This window comes from Xenopus laevis, chromosome 2S, assembly GCF_017654675.1.
Source record: "Xenopus laevis strain J_2021 chromosome 2S, Xenopus_laevis_v10.1, whole genome shotgun sequence".
Taxonomy (NCBI): domain Eukaryota; kingdom Metazoa; phylum Chordata; class Amphibia; order Anura; family Pipidae; genus Xenopus; species Xenopus laevis.
Window position 1 is genome coordinate 78,893,394 of NC_054374.1, and position 21,144 is coordinate 78,914,537.

General features: G+C 38.2%; 1 protein-coding gene across 4 annotated transcripts in view; it reads left to right on the forward strand.

Moving 5' to 3' along the window:
- Positions 1–21,144, forward strand: part of adgrb2.S (adhesion G protein-coupled receptor B2 S homeolog) — a 267,855-nt gene that overhangs the window by 119,429 nt on the left and 127,282 nt on the right. For all 4 annotated transcript variants that reach the window (XM_041584020.1, XM_018249567.2, XM_041584022.1 and 1 more), the window contains exon 2: positions 10,224–10,959. In XM_041584020.1, coding sequence (XP_041439954.1) covers positions 10,239–10,959 — 721 coding nt within the window. In that variant the 5' untranslated portion in view covers positions 10,224–10,238. The remainder of the gene's footprint in view (positions 1–10,223; positions 10,960–21,144) is intronic.

The window sequence follows — 21,144 nt, forward strand, 5'->3', positions numbered from 1 at the left end:
GCTTCTTGTATTTTTTTTCTTAAGTTTTAGCAGGACACTGTATTAACACGCAAGTTAAGGGGGTCAGGCTACAAGATGGCATTGGACAGCTAATAAATGCAATCAGTTGTATTGGTTTACGTAGGCAGCTATGCCAGCACTGCATGCTACAAGAGTGGAATTTAGGACAATCAAGATAGGATCCACAGGGGATGCAGGTATAAGGAACCACTGAAATTGTCCCTAAAAGGCAAGGTGTTCATTACATGGCTCCCTTGCATAGCAGGCGATAAGTACATTGGTCCCTTGCATATCAGGAATTAAATACTGTAGCCCCCTTGTATAGCAGGCATTAAGTATATCGATCCCTTGCATAGCAGGAATTAAATACAGTGCTCCCTTGCATAGCAGGCATTAAGTACATTGATTCCTTGCATATCAGAAATTTAATACTGTAGCCCCCTTGTATAGGAGGCATTAAGTATATCGATCCCTTGCATAGCAGGCATTAAGTACAATGATCCCTTGCATAGCAGGAATTAAATACAGTGCTCCCTTGCATAGCAGGCATTAAGTAAAATGAGCCCTTGCATAGCAGGAATTAAATACAGTGCTCCCTTGCATAGCAGGCATTAAGTACATTGATCCCTTGCATAGCAGGAATTAAATACAGTGCTGCCTTGCATAGCAGGTATTAAGTACAATGATCCCTTGCATAGCAGGAATTAAATACAGTGCTCCCTTGAATAGCAGGCATTAAGTACAGTGCTCTCTTAAATAGCAGGCATTAAGTACAGTGCTCCCTTGCATAGCAGGCATTATGTACAGTACTCATTTGCAGCTGTTTGTGTTACATTCTGTGTTGTGCTTTTTAATCTAGAGTGAAGCTTGCACCTGTCATTACAGTTAGAAGTGATCTGTGATATACCAGTTCCCATAGTAAATAAGCCCAAGGGTGTTAAGACATATTCTGTTTAAGAAAAATCTATATAGTCCTCTAATATTGCTTTGGGTTTCTTTATCTTACTATACATTCATTTATCACAAGTGTGTATATTGTAATCGTCTCTATCCTAGTGTTGCACCTTTTGATACTTTATGTTTGATGATGTAATAGGGGTAATTTAGAAGCACAAGTGTAGATGCAGGCCTGCAATTTTTTTTTAAAAGTACGTGTCAACATGCATACTTCCATTATAGTGGTAACGATTATAGTGATAGTTACAATGCAACCTTCCTCTTGCCTGTTTCGAATTGGCATTAGAGTCCTGCAGTGGTCCGGGTAGGGTAAGAGCGAATGAGGGCAGGATTTTCAGATGTGGGTATATATGAGGGTCTGTGGGTCGTGGGTCTGTGGGTCTGTGGGTCGTGGGTCTGCAGGTCTGGTTGTGGGTCTCATCTATATTTCTTATCTTGTGTTATATTGTCTATCGTTTACTCCTTTTAAACTTTTTTATGTCTCCATCCACTTTTGTTTAATGGTGGTCAGCGGATTGCAGATCAGGTTGCGGATAAGGCAGTCGTGGACCAGGTCGGGTAGCCAATCAAAGTGGGTAAATATGTGGTTCGGGTCGTGGGCTGCAGGTTGCGGGTTCGGTTGGGTCCAGGTTTCAAAAATTGATTCAGCGCAGGACTCTATTGTGCACCATTGCACCTATTGAACCTTGGAGCTACTGCCACCTTTAACCAGGCGTTAAGGTTCCCAAAGTGCCCTGAGGCAAAAGATTCAGGTGCACCTGTAACTGTCACAAGGAATGGCGGAAATGACACTATCCAGACTTTCAACTTAATAACATATACCTGCCTGCAATAGCACCATGTATATATAACCTTAGCCCCTAATATGTCCACTGGTCTATTCTGCTTTCCCACACTCTCCACATTACTTATCTCCTCTTGTTTTCTTCTGCCTATTCTCCCTGTAAGATTCAGGGATGGTTCAACGGGATGTCATGTAACTGTTTTTATTTAACATGCTTGGTGTCAGTCATGGATTGGGTTCCAGTGATTTACTATTCTCTTTCATGTCCACCTTGCACTTTTATAATTTCAAAATGTAGGAGTCAATCCTTTCCATCTGCACTAATACAGTACATAGCAAACCTAAAATAGAAGGTTAAATGGCTAGAATTTAATTTACCACAGCAATCCAGCCCATTGACCTACAGCAGTGAGGATGACATGACTGCAGCAATGAACGCATATAAATGAATTGTTAGTGCATGGGGGTGGGGGAAGAGGAAGGTGAGGTAGGAAAAGGGGCCTCAAAGAGGTTGATAAAGGAAAGAGAACACACAGAACTGGGTTTGAGGAAAGAATACAAAGAAAGTATATAAAAGAGAATTACAGCTGGAGAGAAATCTTAAAAGATGAGGGTAAGCAGTGGCAAGGGGCAGAAGAGAATGTGAAAGAGGTGGAATATGAAATGTGGGTATGGTAGATAAGAAGTTGGGTAAGGAGAAAGGTCAAGTGGAGCGCAGAAGAGAATGCTAAGAATATTGGAATATGGGTAATTTGCCAAGATGAGAAATTGCCAAAAAAAGTGCATAAGTAGAAGAGGAGAAGGATGAAGCACAAGTGAGGTAGGGGTATCAGTACAAATAGAGGGCACAAGAAACATAGAAGGAGAAAAACAAATATACAGGCAAAAGGAGAAGATAGCTAGAAGAAAAAAAGGGGAGAAGAAAAGTGATAGAACTGAAATAAAAAAGAACAAGTAAAGCTTAAATATGAATTCAAACTAATTCAAACATAACCTTTTTTAAAAAACAAAAAAAATTTTTTTTAAGGAGTGTTAAGTGGCACTTTCCTAGTCAGAATCCTTTTTCACAGCAATGCTTAATGTTTTATATATGATCTCTAACTCAAAGCCTGTAATGGACGGATTTGCCACGTATGGACAGTCCATAGTTCCATTGTTCCATTAAAGTAGCTTTTCACAAGCTATGTGCTGGTGTACTGTTATAATGAGTGCTTAGTGATCTCAGGTCAAATATATCACTGAAACTGTATTGTAAAAAGAAAACATTGTCCCTTATTGTCAAATATGAGTAAATTCGAGTTCCATGACCAGAATGTTGTATCCTTATACAAGCAGTCCCATGGTTACCTATAAGTTAGGTCTGTAGGTTTGTTTTTAAATTGAATTTGTATGTAAGTTTGAACAAATAGATTTACTTATTAAATGCAAATTAGACAGAAGTTTGACTTAATATAGTATTTATTTTTTTCCTTTCTGTGCTCTGCAGTAGACAACACACACCAGAGGGGATTAGGGCAGGTTTATTAAAGCTAAATGTTAATAAAAGTCAAGCAAACCATAGTATGTTACTGTAATAGCCCCCATTTGTAAGTGTGAGTTGTATGTAAGACTGGTGTATGTAACACAAGGACTTCCTGTATTTTACAATAGAAAGTACATTATTAACTATAAAAATAAATAATGATTAAAAAAATGTAAAGCTGAAACTTTTCAAATTCAAAAATCTCATTGGAAATCTTATTTAATATAGCAGAAAGTGTGGTGGATTTGTGGTTTAGCTTCCTACTTACTATGGTATGAATAAAAACCATTCAATAAAAAGCCCATTATAGTCATCAGACTGGTATAAAAATAGAGAATAATATGAAAAAGGACACGAATAATAAGTTTGTCAGCAAGCCACTCTATTTTGTTAAGCCTGGGATGACCTTTGTGTTGGCTTTATAAATGACCCTTGTTCATTTTTGACATTAAGTTATTAAGGCTAAAATCAATCAGTAGAGACTGTAGTTGTGTTTGTGTTGACACAACAGAACGCACAGTTTTTGTTCCATCGATATCAGTGAAGAAAACCGCGCAGCCAATCTGTCTATCTAATGTCAGACTGAGATGTGGAGGTTGGCAACTTTATTGACCGTGGAAAGTTGTCTGATAAAACGAAATGTAATTATACCTGATCTCCAGATCCAGAATAAATAAGTAGTTTTGCTGCTGTACCTTTAATTCAGCATCATGTTAAAGTCAACATTGGCCACACGCCTATTTATTAAGCCTCGCATTTTTCTGGTTAAGGGAAACATTTAAATTTTTAGAGGGAAAAAACAAATTTTTTGAAACCTATAATGCTCCAAAGCTGCTAAGAATCTCAAAATACTCCAGCGAAAACCTGATGAAGAAATGTAAACGTCAATGGCAGATGTCCCTTTTACAATTAGAAGATGTTTGTTGCCTTCATGATTTTCCAAACACTTAACTTGACAAAACTTTGTGATTGGCTACAAACTGCTAATTTCCCTCCAGCACCGAGCAGCCTAATGACTGCAGACTGCATTAAAAAATAGAATGGTTATTGTCCTCAATGCATGAATAAAACGGCTCCTTACCATTCCCCTCAGATAATCCTCTTTTTTTTGTTTAACTCACTCTCCTAGGTTATAAAACAGCCTGTATTTCGGCAGGGATCATGGCTGCTTGTTTTAGTTTACTGTTTTATTTATAATACTGCATGTATTATTCCTAGAAGTCCCCAAGATGGCAAGAGATGATGCACAAGTAGAAAGCCATGAAAGAAAAAGCCAGAACCACGCCAGCTCTGACAGCTGTTACTCTAGGCTGACAGAGGAGGAGAGGGGAGAAGAAGAGAATTAAGCAGGAGGAGGAGAAGCATGAAAAGGGCATTTGTAATGAAAGATTCGCCCAGGTGATAAATTATCTGGAGAGGGATTGGAGTATTCATTTTCTCACCTGAGTTTGTGACAGCAGCGTGCATGGAATTGATTTTCCCTGCTTCAGAACACAAATAACTTAATGTCTGTTCCTGATTCACACCCTGGTTCTCAGGGGATACAGAGACGGAACGTTAGCATAAGTAAGTGCCAACAGAGTTTGGGCTCGGAGCCTGCACTTGTTAACTTCCTGGCGTTTTGATTTGCAGACAGCATCAAATTCCGCTGGACCAACTTCCAGCAGCATTACATATTTAGAGGTAACAAAGGGCCGTTTCATTTGTCAGCAAGCTAATAACGAGGAAAAAAAAACAATTAGCATGTTGGGACTATTTCTGTGTTTACTTGAAGGCTTGGGCCATTATAATAACAAGGGCAGCTTTAATGTTTATCTGTAATGTTCTGTAGATTGTAGCATTAACCATCCACTTGTTTTCTAATGACTGGAAGTAATTCATTCAACTAAAGCAGAAGCGCTTAGATAAGAAATGTCAAACCAGACTATTGCTTGGTTACAGGGAGTGCTGGGAGTTGCAGCTGTAAGGCTTCACAGTGCTAACATTTCTGCTTTAGGTTAGGCTATGGCTGAATACAGACAACAGTCCTATTTGTCCTGTGGAATGCTGATATCTGACAGCTACTACATTTGATCTTGATTTTACTCACCATGAGATAACGCCTCCACAGCCACAGTCTAAAGAACTGCAAAAAAAAAAAACACTCCCATGGCAGCATAAGCATTGAGCAAGTACATTTTCCTGCTTTCGGAACAGGCATCTTATAACAGCAGCTAGGGTCTTTCTTGGTAACATTTAACAACACCATCCACTCATTGATAATATCATTAGCAACTTGGTTATCGTTTTTTTGACATTATCAGCTGAGAAGCGCTGATCTTTTGTGACATTATCTAACTGCTATATACGTATTCTTGCATAGCCTTAGTGCAATTAAAGTACATGGCTCTTTATAACAGTGACTCTTTGCCATACTTGCCAGTGAGAACAATTTTGACATTGAAATTACTTAATAAAACAATTCAACCAGCATCAGTTTAACTCGTGCTTAGAAGGAAGCAGTTGTCTTACAATGGCTTTGCATGGAAAGAAAGAGAAAGGCACAAATACAAAAACTATTTTCTAGATAGCTAGTGGTCACAGCTGGATCTGCCATGCACGAAGCACAGGTAAACTCAGGTGTACATATATGGAAGGATGAATGACATGTTTCACTTTAGCATTAAACAGAATAGTTAGACAAAGAACTGGCAAACCAGCAGTGAGCGCAGGGGCAGATACAGCTTGTATATGAGTAACATACTTACCTACTCATTGTGTGCATACTAATATTTATGCTTGAGAATCCTTAAGGGAATTCTTTATTACTGGCTTAACATCTTTGAGTATTGCCCTATTGGTGAATAAGGTGGTTCAAGTTTCTGAGTAGTCTATAAAGACTTACTGATGTTTGGGTTATCCAACCGATCTGCCCACAGTTGGACAATACCTGCTCTGGACATATACATACATTGTACTGATCTGTCTTTGGAACTATAGCTTGATAGATTTGAACAGAAATGGAAGTGAAGACTAATCCCTGTACCTACCTGGTCCAGTAATTTTAACCACCCAGAGGTTCTGTCTAAACAGACCAGCATCAATGCCATGAAATCTCAGGACAGTGTATTAGAAATTACCTTAAGAAGGACCTATATATATAGTGATGATGGTAAGTAAGGATGCCATTGGCCAATTGATAATATTTTGCACTTATGGCATATTTACACTATGGACAGATGTTGTTAATGGGCTAAAATGTTTTAGTAACTGCAATATATAATGATTCAGTATTAGAAACAGGTACGTTTTGCAGATGACGAGAGCAGGAATTTTTATTGTATTTTTGTATTTGTAAAACTATACCATGATACTCACTTCTAATGTATATAACTATCCGCATACTCAATCTTTCCATTCGAATGCCTGAATAAGAGTTCCTTGTGTGGTGCTAGTCAGAGGATACTGTCTCAGAAAATCTAAGGAAAGTGACACTTAAACCCCTCTTATTTCCAAGTAGTGTCAACATAGGAACTTAATAACTTAAGAATCATTACAGGTGCATTGATAAGAATGGGCCACTGCACCAAGCACATTTTTTATGGACTATTCTCTTAGCACTTTGGATAAAATGCATTACAGAGGATAGCAGTGTAATGTCAGCTAAGTATCTTTATATTATAGCCAGTCTGAATGCAGATTGTGTTGTAGAGCAGATGCATTGCAAGTTTGTCAACACATTACTGTACTCCAACAGCAGGAAATATACAGCCCTGTAAATGGGTTGTGACATTCCAGCTGAAGACAAGGATGTTATAATTGTAAGTGGAAAACAGGCATTTGCCCAGGACAGGGGGTACCGATCCTCAGCAATTATTATAACTTACAAAACGTTTGATTTAAGCCTCATCTAGAATAAGCAGATCCTACTTTTAAGCATCTGAAAAAGCTATTTCATATATCCCATATTCATTAATTTCTTCTTTAACTTCTAAAAATCCAATTAGTGTTATTAAAAAAGGTGAAATCTTCAGCAGGGATAGGTTTTTTTTTTAGCTAAGAAGGCGCTTGTTACAAGGCACACAAATGTTTGGGTGTTTTATTACTTTAGGATGAGGGTAGCACTACCACATGTTTATTTGGGGGGCAGCAGACCTCCCCCATTAATGAGATATTTCCTTCAGCAGGGATAGGTTGTTTTTTTTTAGCTAAGAAGGCACTTGTTACAAGGCACACAAATGAGTGGGTGTTTTATTGCTTTAGGATGATGGTAGCACTACCACATATTTATTTGGGGGGCAGCAGACCTCCCCCATTAATGAGATATTTCCACCTAAAGTGGACCTTACTAAAGATAGGGAGCTCGTACCTATGTCCCTGTGTCTATAATTAAGATGAGTTTTGCTGAAACTGAAAATAGGGAGAAATGAAAAGAAACTTAAAACAAGAACTAATTTTTGCTGAAGCAAGGCATTTTCCTTATTGTCACTCCATGAGAAACATGCCTACTTAATTGAACACCACTTCATACAGTATTTAAGGTGTAGTGACAGAGGACACCAAATATACAGTTGTTGTTATTCTATGCTAGTGCTGTGGGCCATCACAAAGCTCCCTGTGGTAGACAAGTATGTATCAAAACAGTGTGTTAATAGGTGCAGTAGGGTGTGCAGCAATGTGGTGGCATTGCTTTGTCCTCAAACTACATAAGCACTAATACAAGTGCTGAGAAGAGTGCCCAAGGCTATTTAAAAAGAAAAACTTGCTGGAAGGCATTTAAAAATGATTAGCCTCCAGAGTACATATGGACATCCCAGTCAGTAAGTTGAAAGACCTGCTGTAGCAGAATTCACATTCACGCCTGGCAACATCAGCTATTTTGCCTTTAGAAGTATGGTAGATTTAAATAACTTCAGATGAATCATTCATGCTGAACAAGCAGTTTTCCAGTAATGAAACCGGAACCTATTTGTTCTTCTCCCTCTTTATCCCAAAGCCCATTTTTCCTGCTCGAAGCTGCAATATCTGGATGTAAACTTCACCGCTCTCTGTTGTTCCATGGTGCCACAGAATGCATTTGTCTTGCTGTTTTTCCTCTGTGTGTAATGAGTTCATTACTAAATTGCTATTGTTTGTAAGACGATTATGAACCAGTTACTAATGGCGTTCTTTCTGCAAGCAATGGCTCATCTGGGATGTGAAGGACTTTACAAAATAATTTGTTTGACAAAGTGTGAGTGGACTTCACAATGAAATAGCTGCTTCTATAAAAAGACACAGTTTTATCAAAATAAAAGTATTTCTGATGATAACCATGTGTAGTGTTGAGTACAATACATTATAATTACTTTATTTTAGGCTCATTTTATATGGCGTGTCCATAACTGGTGCTTGTGATAACTGGTGCTTTGAAGCAACGTAGGGGGTTCTTCACAGTCAGGACAGTGAGGTTGTGGAATGCACTGCCAGGTGATGTTGTAAATGCTTTTAAGAGTGGCTTGGATGATTTCTTGGACAGACATAATATCAAAGTTGCTATTGTAATACTAAACTCTATAGTTAGTATAGGTATGGGTATATATCTATAAGTAAAAGTAGGGAGGGGTGTGTGTATGGATGGTGGGTTTTCATTGGGAGGGGTTGAACTTGATGGACTTTTTCTTTTTTCAACCTGATTTAACTATGTAACTCTGCCATTTAAAATGTTATTCTTTTTACAACAAATGTATTTTTTTTAGCTGTAATATTGGTGTGAAGGCAGCAATATCAGTGTATTGTGCCTGATTCTGTTCTTTGAGAAGGAGCCAGCACTTCAAAACTGAACTGCTTTGAGACAGCTACTGTTTCTCCCCATTCCGTTGTATTTAACCACAACTTAGATAATGCTCCCTAGCTAACTTCACCACCTAGTGGGGAATAAGTAAAGCACCCAAGCAGGAAAAAAGCACCTTTAGCAATGCAAACAAATCCTTCAACAGAGGTGTCTAGTAGCTGCTATCTGGTTAGCTGCCCATTGTTCTGTTGATAGGCTGCTCATGGGCTGCTGGGAAGGGAGTGACATCACTCCAACTGGCAGTTTAGCAGTAAAGAGAGACTGATTTTTATCAGAGCACAAGTCGTATGACCTGAGGACACCTGGGAAACTGACAGTATGTCTAGCCCCATGCAAAATTAAATATAAGAAAATCTGTTTGCTCTTTTAAAAGAATCCAAAGATCCAAAAATCCGCCATTTACAAGCTGTCAGGGTCCGATGGAAGTCAAAGGTCCCATTTCAATATCATGGTCCACGCTAAGTTTCTGCTAAAAGTCAGATTTTTCCGAATTGTGTTGCCAAAAGTCAGATTTTAGCAGGAAAATTTGACTTTTTGACAGAAAATAAGACTTTTCGGATTTTTTGCCTGAACCGATTTTAGCAAGCTTTTGCTATGATAAATAGGGTCCAATCAGCAATTTGGATTTGGTCGGACTTTTTTAATAAAGTCTTATAACATAAGTTATATTTCCATTTTAAAGACATTTAAAACTGACAGTTGTGCATTTAAAATATTCAATATCATGTTGGAATGTAAGATATAGAATATAATTTTACCTGCAGTCACTTATGCTATGTTAGACCAGAGGCTATAGTGATGCCCGGCCATTTCTGAGGACCAAACTATGAAAAAAGTTACACAGCTTTTCCATATTCCAAAAAAAGTGCGGTAAAGGCAATGCTAGTTTTACAAATGTGGAGATTTTTGAGAAGATAAACCTCATATAACAGAAGGCAAGCAATCTCAAACAGAGATTATACTGACATTTTAGACATGCTAGAGATGAAACTGGTGTCATCACCATAGCTTACTTTACTTTAGTTTTGTATTACTTCTTCACCGTGCCATAAACCCTAGTTCGCAGTATACCATTTATATTTTGCTGTTTATTTGTGCTGCATATATTGAATATGGAAATTAATTTATTTCTGTTTTTTTGTCAACAGGGCCCATGTCATAGGATGAACACTGCCTGTCCCCTCTTTCTATCTGTGATATTGTCTCTTGTCTTGTGCTCCTGGGGTTCCCACCCCTCACCGAGCACATGCTCAGGTCTGGCTTCTGGAGTTCTCTACGGGGTATTCTCTCTTAAAGACCTTTTTCCAATTTTCTCACCTGGATGCTCCTGGACCTTGGAGAACCCTGACCCCACCAAGTATACTTTATACCTGAAGTTCACACACGAGGAGCAGGTTTGCTCTCATCTCTCACCCATGGTGCAGCCTCTGGATCACTACCTGCCCAACCACACCTGCAGCCGACCTGAAGAAGGGGCAGAGGAGGCTCAGGAACTTTGTACACCTGGTTCTCCTTTCACTTTTTTGCACTTTGACAAAAATTTTTTACGCCTGTGTCTTTCTGAGCAGCCTCTCTCAATCCAGCTTCTACCTGATTCAGTTCTGAACTTTCGCTTTGTAGAGGTTTTGTTGGTCAACCATGATAATTCCAGCCAGTTTGCCTGTGGCGTTCTATGTCGGTGGTTTGAGGAATGCCTAAGGGCTCGAGATTGGGGGGTGCGCTGTGCAGTGACACAAACCGGTTGCACCTGTCCAGAAACGGCAGCACGAGGACACAACGACAGTGTTTCCAACTCAGTTGTACCAGCTGGACATAGTGATTGCTGTGTTACCCAACTGCTCCCAGGAAGCAGCAATGGGGAATATCCTCGCCCTATCCCTTATGGTAAGATAATATATGTTTGAAAACACACAGAATTCTAAGGAATGTAACTGATTGTTTTTTGCACTTATCCCCTTTGTACACCCTAGCTTATTTCACAAACAATGCACCCTAAAGTAAATGGGATCAAATGTATGACACAAGTATCACAGACTTCATGTGCCCATCTAGTTTTGCCCTCTGTAGGTTCTTTTAATGATTTTGTAGGTTATTTTAATGATTTAATGATGAGGTTGCTTTTAATGATTCATAACATATCTGCCTAAGTAACTGTCTCAAAAAGGTTACTGTTGCAATTTAGTTATGCAAATATAGCAGTGGTATCCAAAAGATAGATCTTTATTTGGTGAGCAGTAGATTTCCAAATGAGGACATCAGCCCAAAAACAAATGCATTCGACCACCCTTCTGTACATCATTCAGATATTTAAAAATGTACTTTTAGATACAACAATTTACAGACAGTGAATGCAATTAAATTACAATTTTAATTGAAACATAACTTAGTTTTTAGTTCAGTATGCTCTAGAGATGGTAGATTTCAGAGTACTTTGAGAAACATCTAAGCATCCCTGAGTTGAAGAGGACATGTGCTTCTGGGACTCAACAGTGGTGAGAGATCAAGTTGCTTCAGCAGGCAAATTATTATGGAACCAGTTTGATGTTCTGTTGTGTGTTGTGCTGTGACAATGCAGCAGCAAGGCAAAACCCTTATACTGGTATGATATTGAGACAAAATAAAATTGGATATAAAATTATCTATTTCCCTTCAAATTCACAAACCTCTATCTCTAGTTCTGTGAATTTGTGAATATTGAGATTGTATTTACACCAGTTTTAAAACCACTTTTACACCAAAAAAATGCATCCACCACCTTTTGTGAATTCCCCCTTTGCAGTAATGTAACTACCCCCCACTGGGTGCAGGCCGTGCAGTCAGCCCCCCCATCCCCCTCCAAAAGCAATTTTCATGTGGATTCGCTAACGTGCCAACCCACTGGCAGGCCCCTAGAGGGTGTGCACCCCCGGGAGTTCCGCCAGTGCCCCATTTGTCTCAGAAAGATGCTGTACTGAAAATTGAAAAAGGACCCCACAAATCTGCTTAGTGCACCTTTTGACTCAGACCTCTCTTAAAGGATTCTAAAAACATAGCCCAGAGTAATGTAATACAGAAGATTAAAGCAACAGTTCAGCGTAAAAATAAAATAGATAGGCTGTTCAAAATAGCAAAATAAAAAATGTGTCTAATATAGTTAGTTAGCCACAAACAGAACAGAAACCAACTTCCTGCTTTGCAGCTCTCTAACTCTGAGTTTGTCAGTGACTTTAAAGGGGGCCACATGGGACATAACTGTTCAGTGAGTTTGCAATTGATCCTTAGCATTTGGCTCAGATTCAAAGCAAACAGTTATGACCTATGTGGTCCCCCCTCAAGTCACTGACCGATTGCTTGGGAACCAATCAGTGGAAAGCAAAAGAGCTGCAAAGCAGGAAGTAGTGTTCTGGCTATTATGTTAGATATCCAGTCACTTCAGCCTTTATACATTACATTTGTGGCTAACTAACTATATTAGAAACATTTTTGCACAACCTATGTATTTATCCAGTTTTTATTTTTATACTATACAATTCCTTTAAGCTACAAACAATATGTGAGTATGACCTATGTTTTTAAGGTGCTCAGTGTCCCTCAAGACACTTAAAGGAAAACTATACCCCCAAAATGAATACTTAAGCAACAGATAGTTTATATCAAATTGAATGACATATTAAAGAATCTTACCAAACTGGAATATATATTTACATAAATATTGCCCTTTTACATCTCTTGCCTTGAACCACCATTTCGTGACTCTATCTGTGCTGCCTCAGAGATCACCTGACCAGAAATACTACAACACTAACTGTAACAGGAAGAAGTGAGGAAGCAAAAGGCTGAACTCTGTCTGTTAATTGGCTCATGTGACCTTACATGTGGTTTGCATGTGTACACAGTGAATCTTACGATCTCAGGGGGCGGCCCTTATTTTTTAAAATGGCAATTTTCTATTTATGATTACCCAATGGCACATACTACTAAAAAAGTATATTATTATGATAATGGCTCATTTACATGAAGCAGGGTTTTACACATGAGCTGTTTTACTCAGTATCTTTTAATAGAGACCTACATTGTTTGGGGGGTATAGTTTTCCTTTAAGAGAAGTCTCTTCTTTATAGCATTTGTGCAAATACAAAATGAATTAAACTGTACAATTAAGCAATACTCTAGTTTTAGTTCTATTTTAGGGAAGGTGTCATTATATCCACTATAGTTTAGCCTAAATTGATGCTGTTTTGGCCTAGCACTCTACAATTTTGCATATAAGTACATGTGAGAAAATGCCCATTTCAGGGTATAAGACATTATTTGTCAAATTGACTGCATACAATGGTAGATTTTATCAAAAGTTAAGAGCAAAGGAACACAGCAATCTAATCTTTGGCTTCAGAGCAGTTTATATGGTTTAGGGGCAGGCACATCAATTCAGTGGCAATATAAGTTAGATTTGTAATCTGCAAGAGTATTGCCAACAGCACATCTCTAGTATATAAACAGGAATTGCACGTTCTACCTGAGACGTAAAAACCTGTGCTTCAAGCTTATTCTTACTGAGCATAATACCCATTTTGATAAATACTACCATAGTATATTCACTGTTATATCACTAAATGCACTTTGCTGTATCCACTGTGTACTGACAACTTAACCACCTTGTATATTATAGAGACATTGCCTTCTTATGCTTGGTAAGTTACAGTTGCTGAATAATGTGATTGAGAAAGCTCTGAAAGGCCAACATTCAGCTCCTCTCCTTCCTATCATTTTATGGTAACTCCAAAATCCAATAATGGTTTGCTTAGAAGTCTGGGAGGGTGGAACCAATGAATAACAATGAAAGCAATGTCATAGAATGAAGGGTTATGGAACAGAAAGAGATGTATGTCTGTCACCAGAGATGGTGATGGTTTTTTATGTTTTGTTTGTGTCTTGCTTTGTCTCTTGTTATTATGTCAGTTGCAGCAAGCGGATGATTTATGGTGTAGGGTTATTCGACCATTTGCACAAACTACTGTAGCAGTAGAGTTTGTCCGTGATGAAAATGAAGTACACTTGTGCCCTTCCTGTATACTCTCTTTTCTCACCCTCTCCTGTATTCCCCATACAGTTCGAAATTGGGATTTGCACTGACCTAGTACCTTCCACCAGAGATGCTGTATCCTACAGCAAAATATGTAACAGGAGACTGCCAGTCAGACCATGCTAAATAAGAAAACTCACAACAGCACATAATGGCAGAAACATAGAGATGCAGGTATTATTAGCTGGAAATACGACTTACGGTGTACTCAGCCCAAGCTAACATTTATTATGATTTTTTACCAATATTAACACACACGTATATCACCTACTATATGCTTTCGTGAATTGCAAGGTTATACTGTATGTTTAAGCAATTAATATAAGGAATAAAGAAACACAGATATCACCTCTGTATATGACATTGTCTTCAAAGTTTTACCTTCAGGCAGCTAAGTGAAAGTGAGGAATACAGATAGATGCTAAATGCGCATAGTAAAGAAAAGATCCATGTCAGCAGCTGGCAATGTTAATCCACCATAACTGTGAGCCTGTATAGTCTTATAATCATTATAGAAAGTACTAGCCTGTAAGAAAATGTGAATGTCTGTCTGTGAATATGTATCTGGTAGTTGCAAGGGATACAAACTAGCATAGTATCAAGATGATAATGTTGGTTCAGTACATTAATATCTGTCCCCACAAAAAAAGAATTAGGTAATGGCTTGTCTTGATTATGATTATATTTAGCAACAAAATATTTACTGGTACCTGGGCAAAAAAAAGAAAAAGAAAACATGCAGTGCATGGGATAGGGCGTAGTTGGCTGAGACAGCACATTTAAGATAACAGAGCATTCTTATGATGATTGTTTTGTAAAAAAAAGCTCTTCCTTGCTCCACTTAATAACATCATTCTAAACAGTTGTATAACTCTGGATCCATGTACCCATATTCTTTTGTCCCTTGTACTGGAATTGCAGCCTAGGTGACATAATAGGTAAATACCATATAATATAAATTTAACTAGTTGTTGCTTTGGTCCAACGATTTGTGTGTGTCTTTGATTAAAAGCTTGGGAACTAACCCACCAACAACAAAGGATTTGCTATCCTAATGTATTTGTAAATTAACATACTTAACCCACGGTATTGGCAGGTACTGTACAGACAGATGTGACCTAGGCATGGAAACTATATATAGAATAATGAGTGATAATCTAGATATTCTATTTAGATTTTGTTATCTGTATATTGGGGATCACTTATAAACACTAGGCTCAATTTTTAAAACTGGGTGAAAATATATTCACTAGTGGGGACTCTTTCTCTAGGTCAGTGCTGTCCAACTTATTACATATAATGGGCTCATTGTATGTCATATAAAATGTTGGAGGGCCAGACTGAATTAAAATGATGATTTCATACAGTGACGTCTATGGAGCCTGTGAGCAGACTGGGGGTCATAAAAATCCTTTGGAGGGCCAAATCTGACCCACGGTCCTCCAGTTGGACAGCCCTGCTCTAGGCTACAGTCAGAAAGGAGAGCTGCAGGAATTTCCAGGCTGCAGAAGCAGAGGAACAGGAAATTGAAGGAGATGAGGGGCAGAGGAATAGGGAAAATAAAATAGGGTGTAAGACGCGCCGGGAGATCCTCCTCTGTTCTTACCTTAGGGCCCGTCTCTGCTCTTCTCAAGTGGCGCAGGCTCCCGGCATGACGTCATCTAATGCGAATGGACGACAGCGTCACATTGCTGGCGTTTGATGCTGAGCGTCAGGACATCATCTGTAAGTGCGGATTTTCAAACTTTGGCGCCAAATGTCCCTTAATAAGCCCAATCTCCATTTTGAAAGTGCCCAAGCTAGGCTTCAGTTTATCTGTTCCTGCTCAAGCGTGTTTCCTGTTTATCGATATCCTGGTTTTGACTTCTGATCTTTTCACTGTGGTTATTGCCGTCTGTCTTGAACCTTCGCCTGACTCTGATTACGCCTACTCTTCATCCCTGTCGGTACCTCGTTTACGTTCCTGCTACGCACTTCCTTGGCTTCCGCAGCAGAAAGCCCAGAGCCCCAAAAGGGCGTTGGTGAACACCATATTCAAGCTATTACCCAAGCTGTTTCTGGATTTCCAACATGCCTCAGCATTCATCTACCGAAGTAATATCTGTAATTACTAAAAGAAGATAGCAACTAAATTTGCTGCAACTAATGTACAAGGGAATGGAGCTGTACTAGTCATTGGCAAGTGAAGAAATCCAGGGAGATTTCACATTAGTTAAATAATAAAACCTAAGAACAATGTACACACTTCCAAAGTGAAGTCACCTCTAGAGATTCAATTAAAAGAAGGATTTATGCTCAGCGCAAATTTAGAATTGTATTGTGTGGTATAACGTATCAAATACACAGGCCCCTAGAATTTAGAGGGACCTAAACACAATTGCGTTTTAGCATTAATATTTTGCCATTTAATAATATCTTCACGTACAGTATATTAGGGATTCTTTCTTTCCATTGCAGTCCGTGCTGCCTGTCAGGGCTTTACATTTGTGTTGCGCACTAAAGCTGAAGAATTGCATGAGTAATGTTTCTGTCCTCAGGACTTGCAATAATCTGATATTACAGATTTTTTTTCTTGAAAGCAAGGAATTATGGTTATCACGTTAACGCTTTATCCGCCTCACCGATTTATCATGCAACATGCTTTGTAGAAGCAAATCAGCTGGTATACAGCTATTTTTAGCTTTTAGTGTGACCGTGTTCTTCTGCTAATTTGCTTTTTTATCATTACTTTTCATGTAACCTTTTCTATTGCATTTTTATGAGTGCTAAAATGTAACACATTTTTAAATAGAGTATAGATCCTATGTTGAGAGGCCCAAGAGCCCTGGTGCAGAATTTGATCTGATTCCAAACAGTGTCATCCCCCTAACACCCATGACTTCATTATCTTCTAATATATTAACCATACCCATTGCCATATACCAACCATCAACATCTTCATGTGTGAAATCGCAATGGATCCTTTACTCACATGGGGCTATTGCAAGCTGTACATCCATCCATGTGTGCAAGTTTGCATTTAGCTAAGCCTGCTGCCATAGTGATGATGATAATAATAATAGTAATATTTCTTCCCACAGTCCAGAAAGCTTCAGGCAGTTAAAATTGCTTCTAAAGAAGGGCAAGTAGTGACCTTATGTAAATGAACGATCATTTTAAAACACTGTACAACATGTGATTTCTGTATAAAAATAGTAATAATCCTGCATCTATGTTCCTTGGCTCCATGAAACAGGTAATACAAACTTAAAAAACATCAATCATAATTGTTTTTTTTTTGTTTTGTTGGCCCCAACACCATTAGCTGCTCTGTGCATGTTGCTATCTTTCCAACCAAAGATCTGTTTTGCTGATGCCAAATTATAATTCTTCCGGTTTGTTATCCTGTAAATAGCGCATCATTTTTTCCAGGTGGTAATTAACAAATATTGCCATTGCTTCATGGCATGCACTTTACGAATCAACCATTTTGTGTTTAATGTCTTTTGGGAGCAATAGTTTGTAACGCATTGCTCAATGCAGACAGCATTCATTTTTTATATATTATGTGAAAAAATGGCATAAGAAAACTCATCAGCATTTATCACATATGTCTGTATTGATTGTCTTAAGATAACATAATTCAATTTACCACTTTTTAATCCAGGAATTACCTGTTCAAAGAGCTCTATGCATAGCAACTGCCTCCGAGCTAAGAATTTCTCTTAATTATAGGATGTTGGATTTTAACCCAATCCTTGGCCTCCATATGTAGAACAACTCTGCAGTAGGCAGGTTTCTGCATAAAAGGAAGTGTCACATGGAACATAACTGTTCAATGAGTTTGTAATTGATTGTTAGCATGCAGCTCAGATTCAAAAACAAACAGTTATGACTCATGTGCCCCCCTCAAGTCTCTGATTGTTTACTGCCTGCTAACCAGTCAGTGGAAACCAAGATAGCTGCAGGAAGTTGGGTTTTGGCTATTATGTTAGACATCCAGTCACTCCAGCCTTTATACAGTACATGTTTGGCTAACTAACTATATTGAAAACATGTATTTACACTAAGCAGGGTTTTACACATGAGCTGTTTTATGCAATATCTTTCTATAGATACCTACATTGTTCGGGGGGTATAGTTTTCCTTTAACTAAAGAAGTAGGACAGAAAAGTTGTGCATCATGTTTTGGGCTTCCATAGCAGCCCCAGGCCACCACAGCCCTTTAGCAGTAAAAATGTGGGGCATCAGATGCCCCAGTAGCTCCCCATCTTCTTATGTTGCTGATTCACTGCACATTCTCTGTGCTGCTGTCACTTACTGAGCTTAGAAGGCGACGCATAAGATACTGAATATATAATATATATTTCACAATATAAGGCTGAAGCTGATTAGTAACTAAGTATTGGTGCATGTCAGCTCAGAAACGAGCAAAATTAACATCAGAGTTTGATAATCAGTCCTGTAGCATCTGCTTAAATTACAGGCCAGTCTCATATTCTGCTTGATGATTTGTGAAGACCCCCTAACCTTAGCTTCTCAACAGCTGCTCAAAATACACTGACTGTGCGCGTCTCACTCCTAACAAAGCTCAAAATGGGAAATTCCAGACAGCTCTGACGTCTTGGATCATTACTACTATAGAAATGTTGAACCTTTAGGCTGGTACAGTAAGTTCAGTATATAAATTATGGCATTTCTAGCCATATTTAATTTTAGGGTACAGAGTTTTGAACTATAGCTGGATTTTAGATTTTATAATGAGCTATATAAATCTGACATTGTGATAATCTGGAACATATGGTTTATTTCTGTATTTGTTGATACTAATAAATGCCCACCCTGACACCCTGGGGCTTTTTACAAATCCACCTTGTCAATAACCCAATAGGAGCATTGCTCCCCCAAAGTTATACAGGCACAAATACAGCTGTAGATCGGTATTGTAGACTATTGTAAAGCATTTTTTTTTGTGTTTTATTTAATGGGGTGATAAAACAGATATATAGGGTAATGAAACAGCAATGTTGCAATCAATATTCCTGAGAGCCATTCCTGAAATCAGATATGGATGACTATTTTGTATTAAGGAACTTGTAATGGAGGTTATGTTGAATTCTGTGTTTAATTGTGGGAAAAAACTTAATGGACATATCTGACACATGCAAGTTTATTGCTATTAGGCATGTCAGTGTATCTTACTATGCAATACAGTAATGAAAGAGTAATGATACAGATAGATGAAAATACTTCACAAAGGCAAAGTAAAGAAAATAAAAACAGAAAAAAAATGATAGTATGTATGTATTTATGTATATCAGATCAATCATGTATGAGGTTACTGAAAACAAATAATTACAAATGACTATAAATAATAATTTTTATTCCATTATACCTTTAAAGGATAATGTACTAACAATCTCTAATTTGAAACATGTCTAGTAACCAACAGCAACCAGCCAGATGTTTTCTTATAAAAATTTGTCCTTTAAAATGTCACTTAGGATAGCTAGACCTTCAACGTTTATTATATAACTTCCTTATAAGAAACTAACATTTTGTCTATATCTAGTAACTTACAACATCCAATCAGAGGTGGCTTTGTAAACAGTTGACCAATGCGTAATACCTGCTTAACTTCTTGCTTACTATATGTTACTAGACACAACATTATAACATTACATTATAAATCTTTAGCAGGTTAGAATCAGTTACAAGTAGCCCAAGATCAGGGAACACCACTGTTTTTGAATATATGTAGTAAAGCCTGACTGTATCTGTTCAAGGGGGATGTTGGAAATTTGCATTGTACCGACTTGCCCTTAATTACTAGGATCCATTAATTCATACATTATTTAACAGAGAAATAATCATCATAGAAAGCATGGTGTACCATTAGCAAGTGGAAGATTAGAGATTTGAGAAATGTTAGGTGCCAAGGATTTGGTCCACTGCTGGCATATTTTAGCAATTAGGATGGAAGTAATTAATTTAAAGAGAGGGAGGGAATCAATCTACAACTCTTGCCAGCTATTTGAAGATGCCAGCAGTAGAATAAAGCTATGGTTAAATGGATTATAACTATTAGTTACCTTTAATATAAACATGACCTCTACAATGTTTACATGCCTTTGGAAAAGTAGTGGAATTGGCACACTTGTACATATATTCTGTGGTCATATCTCGTCCCCTTACACAGATTGTTCATTGTTAAAACAATGAGTCAGTTGAGTATTTCCCTACAAAGCAGGTGGTGGGACAGTTAGGACAGCACCAGGAGTAAAGGTGGAAACTACCCAAAACTGATAGCTATACTTGAATCTATGAAGGTTTTCATTCATGAAATGATGATTTCCAAGTTATCTGACTATGCCACATTTAACCTTACTGGACATTACCAGTGTAATTGATGTGTAAAATCTGGATACAATTCCTAGAGTATTTTGTGTACCCACTTGTAAGAGGTAAATATAATTAGTATTTGTATGTGATTGGTTTTTATTGTTACACCAGTCACTAGTTGAAGCTGTTAGGCAGGAAATCCTTGAGGAGGTTCTAGAGCAGGTTCTCTTCTTTGTCTCACAGGATATCCTCAGGAAGACTATATAAGGGGAAAACCAGTTTCCTCTTTGACAAATGTAAGGAAGGAGTGGATAATGCCAGAGAAGTTAGAACATAAGGTCTGCTTCCTTAGAGAGGTGCCAAAGTAAGCTAGATATTTAGGTTAGATAGTGGCAGGCCAGTTTTATGGAGGGCATTGTTGGTGTAAATAGCTGAATACATGAGTCTCCAACAAGGAGGAAGAAAGGGTCAGCACCCCTCGGTAGTACCTCACCAGTCAGGGATCCAGAGTATGGGTGCTAGAGTTAGAATGGTACTATACTGTAGAAATGGCTCCCTTCATGCTGGTGCTTTATCCTGTGCCAGAAACCTTGGAACTAACAAAGCCAACTGATGTGAAAGAAAAGAATCAGTAAGACAGGCAGTAGGAGATCTTCAAGGTCTTTGGGTATTATAACGGCAGGGTG